The sequence below is a fragment of the Littorina saxatilis genome, linkage group LG15 (assembly GCF_037325665.1).
Source record: "Littorina saxatilis isolate snail1 linkage group LG15, US_GU_Lsax_2.0, whole genome shotgun sequence".
In the NCBI taxonomy this organism is placed as follows: domain Eukaryota; kingdom Metazoa; phylum Mollusca; class Gastropoda; order Littorinimorpha; family Littorinidae; genus Littorina; species Littorina saxatilis.
Window position 1 is genome coordinate 45,348,755 of NC_090259.1, and position 10,672 is coordinate 45,359,426.

General features: G+C 40.1%; 1 protein-coding gene across 1 annotated transcript; it reads right to left on the reverse strand.

Annotated features, from left to right (window-relative positions):
• Positions 1–4,073: 4,073 nt before the first annotated feature.
• On the reverse strand, positions 4,074–10,209 carry LOC138949452 (uncharacterized). The gene is made up of 4 exons (XM_070321287.1): positions 10,113–10,209; positions 8,500–8,581; positions 7,135–7,314; positions 4,074–5,888 (listed from the first exon to the last, which is right to left on the reverse strand). Exons 1-4 carry the CDS (start codon positions 10,131–10,133, stop codon positions 5,452–5,454), a joined length of 720 nt encoding a protein of 239 aa, XP_070177388.1. The 5' UTR covers positions 10,134–10,209; the 3' UTR covers positions 4,074–5,451.
• Positions 10,210–10,672: the final 463 nt, after the last annotated feature.

Below are 10,672 nucleotides of genomic sequence, written 5' to 3' on the forward strand. Positions count from 1 at the left end.
AAATGTCACCCTAAATCCACCCGATCGTGTCTGAACAAAGACAATCACTCTAGTGAGTGAGTGTACCCCTCTTCTGACAATTCTTCTAGTGCACTAAATGCAGTTCCAAACTGTCTAGTGATGAGCAAGCCTTTTATGGGGGGGGGGGGGGAGAGAGGGAGGGAGAGAGTTCCCTTGTGTATTATTTTTGCTATATGAGTTGACTTTTACCAGCTGTTTTAAAGACTTGTGTATTATTTGTGCTATGTGAGGTGACTTTTACCAGCTGTTTTAAAGACTTGTGTATTATTTGTGCTATGTGAGGTGACTTTTACCAGCTGTTTTAAAGACTTGTGTATTATTTTTGCTATATGAGTTGACTTTTACCAGCTGTTTTAAAGACTTGTGTATTATTTGTGCTATGTGAGGTGACTTTTACCAGCTGTTTTAAAGACTTGTGTATTATTTGTGCTATGTGAGGTGACTTTTACCAGCTGTTTTAAAGACTTGTGTATTATTTGTGCTATGTGAGGTGACTTTTACCAGCTGTTTTAAAGACTTGTGTATTATTTGTGCTATGTGAGGTGACTTTTACCAGCTGTTTTAAAGACTTGTGTATTATTTGTGCTATATGAGGTGACTTTTACCAGCTGTTTTAAAGACTTGTGTATTATTTGTGCTATGTGAGGTGACTTTTACCAGCTGTTTTAAAGACTTGTGTATTATTTGTGCTATGTGAGGTGACTTTTACCAGCTGTTTTAAAGACTTGTGTATTATTTGTGCTATGTGAGGTGACTTTTACCAGCGGTTTTAATGACAAGATCAAAGTTTCTCTCGCTTTCAACTCGCAACCATCTGTTTTAAAAACTCTTGTGTATTATTTCTTCGTTTCTACATAAAGAACAAATCAAAATACAAACATAACTTGACTAAATGTAAAAAGCACTAAAATATAAACGTTTTCACAGAGGAGGCATTTCGGAGGGGTAGGGGTGTCACGTTTCAATATATCACTTAAGGTGATTATGAACCGGTTAATTACTACTAATTAACTAACCACACCACGATCCACTCTCGCAGTCATACAATTAAATAGAGTCAACAAAAGTATAAGTTTCAGACGCCTGTTTATGTATAAACTCGCCACCTCCCTCGAGCCTTCACTCAAAATATGTTCCTTTTACGTTCTCAACACGTAAAAAACCCGTGATCACTGACAAAATGCCAGTAGTATATAGAAAATTATAGTAACACGCTGATCCCGTGTAAATACAGTCAAATGAGAATGTTCTGTTCAAAAAGCTCTAGTTCATGCAGGGGTCAACACCCCACGTTGTCACTACTCCAATGAAATCACAGATAAGAAAAGACAACGGTGGTCAACGGGGTGCGTAAGACACGGTGCACTTAGCTTTCTTTCTGTATGCTGGTTAGCCGGTATGCTGGTTAGCCGGTTTGCTGGTTAGCCGGTCTGCTGGTTAGCCGGTTAGCGTAGCTTCCTCAGGTCCCAGCTCCAACGTCTGCAGCTAGCAGTGTCCCGCCAAAGGCAGCCGTGCAGCGGTTCCAGGAAAACGAACCGAAACGAAACGAAGGCTGCAAACAGAAAGCATCGGTGCACTAAACATGTCAGCTACCCCTCACCCACCACCTTAAAACATGTCATCTTTAAATATCTCATCGAGCACGTGGGCCTGCACAAAACGGACTTTTTACAACAACAAAACAGTCATTTTCCGTCCTTCTCTCCCTATCTGCAAAAACCATATACAGATTAGTATTTTAGCGTCACAGAGAGTAAATTATGCGCTAACCTGGAAAGAACAACAGAGAGTATTTCATTCCACAAACACAGACTCATCAACAGCGTTAAATAATGATTTATTACCTCAAAAGCCTATGATTGTACTCTCAATGGAAGCAAAGTCCGCCTCCTCCCTGGAACAGCCTCTGTTCGTCAACAGTGACCAAAAACCTCCAGAACCCCTTGTCGAATCCTTATGCGAAAGCCATCGCCGACGAAGGAATGTTGACGACTTGTCCTCAGCAAAATATGTGGCAGAGAAAAGGAAAAACTAGTGGAAGCTCCCCTAGAGTGCCGAATACAATATTCGGTGAAAAACCATCATACTCTAGAAACTGTGTATTAGATCCTTCCCCTTCTGCCGCTGGGTGTCAAGTGCGCCGCCCTTGTGTCTCAGTCAGACAACCTAGCCAATAACACGTGACTGACCTTGTCACAAAACCAGTCCAGCTATACACAATTCTGCCTCCCCAAGCAGAAAAAAGACACGAGAAACTTAATCCCTGAAAATCCCGTGCGCGCTGTCAGCGAAAAACCGTCAGCCCTGTGACAGCAAAAACCCCCACTGTGAAACTCGTGCGCTACAAAACATCCGTGCTGATTGAGCACTGTCAGCAAACTCTGCTGTAGCCCAATATCACGTACAGGCGCTTTCTATCATAATCGACCAAGAACAGGCACTCCACTGAGTGACACTTTCTTGGTCTCTGTCACCCGATCGTGACAAGGGGTATGGAATTCCATAGAGACGCTCCTGAGAAGGCTAAACTTGACTTATACAAGTCTAGACGAGGGATGGGGGAATCAGGTTCTGGGACCCATATCTTTTTGTGGCATGTCTGAAATGTAATTTTAAATATCCAGGAACATTATTGTTAATTACTTTGTACATAAAGACAGCCTTGTTTAGCGTCAACTGATCTTTCAAGGGAAGGAAATCAAGGAGCTTTAATTTATCATCTGTTGGCTTATTTGACTCATACAGCATTAGTTTTGCAGCACGGCGATGAAGAGAATTGAGTCGTTTGAGATGAACATCACTGCAGTTATCAATCAATCAATGAGTCTTATATCGCGCATATTCCGTGGGTACAGTTCTAGGCGCTCTGCAGTGATGCCGTGTGAGATGAAATTTTATACGGCCAGTAGATTGCAGCCATTTCGGCGCATATGTACCTTTCACGGCCTATTATTCCAAGTCACACGGGTATAGGTAGACAATTATTAACTGTGCCTAAGCAATTTTGCCAGGAAAGACCCTTTTGTCAATCGTGGGATCTTTAACGTGCACACCCAATGTAGTGTACACGGGGGGAGGTTCGGACACCGAAGAGAGTCTGCACACAAAGTTGACTCTGTGAAATACATTTCCGCCGAACCTGGGATCGAACTTACGCTGACAGCGGCCAACTGAATACAAATCCAGCGCGCTACCAACTGAGCTATATCCCCGCCCAAGTTATCCCAAAGTGTTGAAGCAAAGTTGATATGGGGCATTATGTGGGCGTAATAAAACAACTTGAGTGCTTCCACATCGGCATAATGTCTTAATTTAGACAATAAGTAAACATTTTTAGATACTAATTTGCAAATGTTACTCAAGTGAGTTTGCCATTTCAATTCTTGATCAACGATAACCCCTAATAATGTATGCTCTTTAACTTGTTGCACTTGAGTTGAATCAATTGACAGTTGAAGCTGTAAGGGTTTTAATTGGTGTTTTTGTCTAGTTGTAATCACCATACTTTTCGTCTTAACAGGGTGGATAACCATTGCATTAGTGGTGCACCATTCTGTCATCTCATCTATACTTGTTTGAAGAGATTGGTTGACGGCTACCAAAGACTTCTGACTGGTGTGGATTGATGAATCATCCGCAAAGAACTCACATCTTACTTTCTCATCTGACACATGTAGAGGTAAATCATTTATATAAATACAGAACAATATAGGTCATAATACAGACCCTTGAGGCACACCACTTTTGACAAAATCGCCATTTTGTGGACTTTCAGCACTGTGTGTGTGTGTGTGTGTGTGTGTGTGTGTGTGTGTGTGTGTGAGTGTGTGTGTGTGTGTGTGTGTGTGTGTTGTGTGTGTGTGTGTGTGTGTTTGTGTGTGTGCGTGTGTGTATGTGTGTGTGTGTGTGTTTGTGTGTGAGTGTGTTTGTGTGTGTGTGTGTGTGTGTGTGTATGTGTGTGTGAGATGTGAGTGTGTTTGTGTGCCTCTGTGTTGGCATATTCCAATCTAAACCAAAACGCACACAAACAAACATAAATTAGAGGAAAGACATTTATGCTTACATTTTTATTTCTTGCAGTGAAATTGTCACAGAGCGATTGTAATTTGTCCGGACATTTATTTGTATGTCAACATGAAATTGCATATCGCATATCTGTCACACTCTAAATGTCACGGACACCGTGTCTGTACTAATGTAATTACAAGGTATAGAGGTGTGTTTAACACTTTCTACCCCACCTATGTTGACCAAGTTTTTTTTTAGCCGAGACCAGCTGTGTTGCAGCAGGTCATTTAGAATTGTAGTAACTCTGTAGTAACTGTGTATCAACACGCTGGAATGCAGGCGTTAGATCGACGTTACAGGAAGCGACTAAAGCGAACAGTCTGAGCGAATATATCCGTACCTGGTCAAATACAGTCAAATGAGTGGGTACGGATATATCCGTACCTGGGAGACAATGAGTTAAGCTTGATACTTGAGTGTTGTTATTGGAACACACTGTGTTTACCATGTTCAAGTTATATCTTAACGCTACACTTCATTTAAAACTGTGAGCAGTAAGTCATGTCTTACGTGGAACACTTCAATTTAAATTACATGTTACGTTCTTGTTTATAAATACACTGTCTTTCAATTGCAAACACTAATCATAAAAAAGGTTACAAACAACAATGGTATAGTAGGGAAGAGGGGAGGAGGACAATAAGTCTTATTTAGACAAAGTAACTAAAAGTATAGATCTGAAATAGTTCAAATGGCATTAAATGATCTGCTCTAGTGACCAACTCATGATACTGTCAACATTATGTTATGGCTAAACTTATTGGTAAAGGTACCATGTCCTAAAACTCGATTCTAATTACACTATTTTCCTGCACTTTTGTTTCAATATGCTATAACCCAACACTCACTTTCAAGGCACTATGTTCTTGCACTCATTTGTACAGGTATTATATCCAACACAGTCACTGTTATATGCACTGTATCCCAACACTCGATTTTAAAGACACTTTTTTTCCTGCAATTCTTTTTCAAGATACCATAACCCATTACTCATTGTAAAAGCACGATGTTCTGGCACTTATATAGAACACACTCAACTTTAAATGCACTATATTCCAACACTTGATTTTAAAGACAGTATTTTTCTGAAATTCTTTGTCAAGGTACTATAACCAAGCACTCATTTTAAAAGCACTATGTTCTAGCACTTATTTTTAAAGGTAATATATTGAACACTCTCTAATTTAAATGCACTATATTCCAACACTCGATTTTAAAGACACTATTTCCCTGCACTATTGTTTTTAAAGGCACTGTATCCCAACACTATATACGTTAAAGGTACTATATTGCTGCACTTATTGTTAAAGGTACCATCTCCAAACACTCATTTTAAAGGTACAATTAATATACCAACACTCATTATACAGGCAATGTATTATCCACAATCGTGATCTGCTTGATCAGAACTCCAGAGAAGATGGACCCTGAGCTAAAGGAAGCATCGACTTCACTTCTGGCAAAGATCTCGCATCCGGCTTCGAGGTAGGGGTTGATGACGAGGCTGCTCATGTCAAAGTCATCGGTCGATGAAATCACACGGCCAATCACTGCAGGGGAGCCATCGGGAAAGCGTTTGATGAGCTGGACGGCAGCAAACTCAGACGTCGGGTCGATATCAAAGGGTCTGATGCTGATACTGATGATGTAGATGCCGTCGACCGGCGTGGTGAAGATGCCCGTGGTTGTGTCATACGCGGTATTCAAGCTGGTGGCCAATGGGAAGACGATGGTTTCGTCAGCTGATACAACGATGGTTGCAGACGCAATTAACGCAGTGAAGGTTACGACTGGGCAGTCTGTGTCACACAGAAATTAGAGAAAAAATAAATCTTGAGGTGAGCATCCGTCTTCAGGTGATCAAGCCTCGTTTTAACTCTAGGCCACAGTGATACATGAAGCATTGTGTTATTTAGAAAACACTGCTACATATTTCGCACTCGCGGTATGTGCCTTTAAACAAATGCGGCATATCGCTATACTAGGATCTGACAAGCAAACAGAATAAAGCAGATAAGAAAGAAATAGGTTGATAAAAATGACATTATGTAAATCAATAAAATGGTCATTCTAATAATGAACAAACAAGAACAACCTGGACATCATCAAGTCGCCAGCGTCACCTGAGAAATTCAAGTGTTACGCCCTCATGGCAAAGCCAGTGGGGGCATGTTCCCGGGTTTTAACCCGACTTTAGATGATATACACAAGTGTATGCGTGTTGTGGTGGGAACAGCAGTCTGCAATTATGGCAGAATTACCAAGATCTTTTACGTGCCACTGTGGTGACACGTGGGTGGGAGATGGATACTGTCTCTTGGTCTGCACATAAAGTTGACCCGTGTCCGTCCCGACCCCAGGATCACAAGTTCAGTGCTCTACCACCTGAGCTACCCGGGCCCCCCATTCACCTCTCGGGGTGTAGCCCTATGCCTTAAGTACTACGCAACGTCGAACGATGTCGATTCTTTTCCAGTTTGTTTTGTGTTACTGGACTTAATTCCTGGTTTACAGCTAACAATTTAATAACCCCGGCTAGGACGATGAGACTCACCAGACTCAACGCTGTCAGCAAAAGTTAGACGTGTTTACAGATACCTTTCTGGTTGTTTAAAGAATCATGTTATCTCCCACAGATCCGCCCAGACTGAGAAAAAACATCCTTATGCTTCGATACAAAAAGCTGTTCTGTGCGGAGTGAACGCTTGTGCTAAGTAATGTTGCAGCCAAAGCCTGTGTCTGTCTACACAATAAATCCAGTCTAATTCAAGGTCAGCACGAGAAGTATCTAACTAAGGCGTTTGCGTTTGATATCTTCAAAGATTTTTTTCCTACATGTACGTAAGAGAAACCCCGCATGAGATTACAATTTCGTTCAAACCACACGTGTGTATATCATATTAAAATGAGGTCGTGTCAAACTAGTCTGGCAGGGACCTGCTTTTCCACTGCGTATGATGCCAACGTCACCAAGACAATCACAATCATCGTCATCGTCATCGTCATCATCCCCCCCATCAATATTTTTGAGAACATAATTCTGACCTGTTGCCTCTTTGAGGTCCTGGACATCTTCCTTTAGCATGGTGTTCATGTCTTTGAGCTCCTCAACATCCCCCTTCAGCATGCTGACCATGTCTTTCAGTTCCGAAAGCTGCCTGCTATCAGGGTTGCCCCCCGCACCTCTACGGGACGATCTGTATGGCTGATAGGAGGGCCTAGCCTCTGGTACAGACAATCAATACAACAGAACTATAGCAAAGGTTCGAAGATACTCAAGGTTGTAGTACCAGAGACTTTTAAACAACGTTATAACGAGTGTATGCCCGCAGCGAGCGCGCACTTGCACGCCCGAAAGTGTGTGAGAGAGAGAGAGAGAGAGAGAGAGAGAGAGAGAGAGAGAGAGAGATAGAGAGAGAGAGAAAGAGATCGAAAGAGAGAAAGATAGAGGGAGAGAGAGATAGATAGAAAGAGAGACAGTTTGAGAGAAGGAGAGAGAGATAGAAAGAGAGAGAGAAAGAGACAGAGACAGAGAGAGAGACAGAGAGAGAGACAGAGACAGTGACAGAGACAGAGAGACAGAGAGAGCAACATTTGGAGAAAAAAACAGGAACATACTCTTTCAATCAAAGGTCACCAGCCTTAATAACGTAACGCGAAATCGTCGTCAGCTAGGTTGCGGATGTTCCTTGACAATATATTTTACATCTTTTCATCATTTAGCGCGCTGTCTGTTCAGCCAGTTTATTAATATTGGCGTGGAACGACCTCAAGTTCAGAGGGGAGTTTATTTCCCACAGTCAATGTTGTGCAAGGACACCCCCGTTTGACATTAGGCATTATACATACGACAATTTATGGAAAAGTGTGGTTCGTCTGCTCTTAAACAACCAAAACAAAATATTAAAGCAACCAAACATAAAAACATTCTAAATTACACACAAAAACCTTTCATTGTTGACCGCTCATGTGATCGAGTCATGCATCACTAGGAATTGCATAAGAAAAAACATACGCACGATAGTGAAATAAAACAACCTATTCTGGATAGATAATAGGTTTGACTTTATCATCATATACTGTACCATGGTAGGCGTCAGTTATGCTGCTTCCAAGCAGTATAGGCGCCTGATTGAATATACAGTACAATAAAACACGCTGTGTACTATCTAGCAGGCTTGAAGAATGAACACAAGAATAACGAATATGTATGAACATTTAAGTTCAGATTCAACAGAAAATCAAGAAGAAGCTTGTTGATCTACACACCTGATTCAGAATTGTAGCTTGTTAAAAGCTGTTAAAACTGTTACAAACAAAGTATAATTTTGCCTCTAGAAATGGACGTGCAGGGCATTTGTGTGATTGTAGTAAAACAACGGTTGTTAAAGAGCTTTAGTTGCAAAATACCTGAAAATGAGGATCCAAGTAGAACCGCGAAGGCAATTGTCACAAGGAGGAGATTTGCCATTGTGGTTGAAGTATCACCTGCCTGAAACAAATACATTTGGATCACAAAATAATACAGTTTTACAAGTGTTATTTCTTTGTAGTAATATTGATATGTGCCTTTTGGCATATGCAATGAGAAAACCAAGGATCTGTTTATCATGTGAATATACACAACTACATTAAATATATGTTATTCAAGCCAACATGTTAATACACTTCATAGAGTAAATTCAAGATACGCATGTTCAAATTCACATGTCAATGTTATTGTTGAGTGAGTTCATAAGTGAATGAGTGAGTGAACTCTTTAGTCAAAACTTGACTGAATGTTTTAACGTAGAGGGGGAATCGAGAGGAGGGTCGTGGTGTATGTGTGTGTGTCTGTTTGTGCGTGTGTGTGTGTAGAGCGATTCAGACCAAACTAATGGACCGATCTTTATGAAATTTGACATGAGAGTTCCTGGGAATGATATCCCCGGACCTTTTTTTCTTTTTTTCGATAAATACCTTTGATGACGTCATATCCGGCTGTTTGTAAAAGTTGAGGCGGCACTGTCACACTCTCATTTTTCAATCAAATTGATTGAAATTTTGACCAAGCAATTTTCGACAAAGGCCGGACTTCGGCATTGCATTTCAGCTTGGTGGCTTAAAAATTAATTAATGACTGTGGTCATTAAAAATCTGAAAATTGTAAAAAAAATAATTTGTTTTTAAAACGATTCAAATTTACATTCATTTTATTTTTCATCATTTTCTGATTCCGAAAACATATAAATATGTTATATTAGGATTAAAAACAAGCTCTGAAAATTAAAAATATAAAAATTATTATTAAAATAAAATTTCCGAAATCGATTTAAAAACAATTTCATCTTATTCCTTGTGGGTTCCTGATTCCAAAAACATATAGATGTGATATGTTTGGATTAAAAACACGCTCAGAAAGTTAAAAAGAATAGAGATAAAGAAAAGCTTGCTATCCTTCTCAGCGCAACTACTACCCCGCTCTTCTTGTCAATTTCACTGCCTTTGCATCGAGCGGTGAACTGACGATGCTACGAGTATACGCTCTTGCTGTAAAAATGCAGTGAGTTCAGCTTCATTCTGTTAGTTCCACAGCTTGACTAAATATTGTATTTTCGCCTTACGCGACTTGTTTTAATCTCTCTTGTCGAACTTACTGCTATCTAACTGACTTTGTAGCTGTACGCACTTTTCTCATGTTTGTCGAAATCATTCCATTGCACTGCCTTTTACTTTTGGACCATTTTTGACTTGAGTACAGTTTATACGGTGGTCATTTTACTGTGGATTGCACGTGAATGTTAGTAATTCATACACAGCAACAGGGTTCGGCCTATGAACTTCCTTCGTCGAAATATACTTTTGGGAATTTACAACGATAAGGAAAACTCATTCCGTAACACTGCATTTTGGCAACAGTTTACTTTTGGACTATAAACCGAAGAAGATGACGCAATGATATTTCCTTTGCAACTAAGTAAGCCAGATACTGCTAACAGCACATACAGGTCTCCTGATTTAACTGAGTAAAACATATAACTCACGTCTGTTCTGGACTGTCGCATTCAGAGACACTGTGTTGGGTTCTTGTCGCGGGCTGTTTAAATAATAATAACAAAAAACAAGTCGCGTAAGGCGAAATTGCTACATTTAGTCAAGCTGTGGAACTCACAGAATGAAACTGAACGCACTGCATTTTTTCACAATGACCGTAGTCCGCCGCTTGTGCAAAACGGAGTGAAACTGACGAGCCTGTTCAGCGCGGTAGTGGTTTCGCTGTGCTGCATAGCACGCATTTCTGTACCTCTCTTCGTTTTAACTTTCTGAGCGTGTTTTTAATCCAAACATATCATATCTATATGTTTTTGGAATCAGGAACCGACATGGAATAAGATGAAATTGTTTTTAAATCGATTTTGGAAATTTAATTTTGATCATAATTTTTATATTTCTAATTTTCAGAGCTTGTCTTTAATCCAAATATAACATATTTATATGTTTTTTGAATCAGGAAATGATGTAGAATAAGATGAACGTAAATTTGGATCGTTTGATATAAAACAAAATTACAATTTTCAGATTTGTAATGACCAAAGTCATTAAT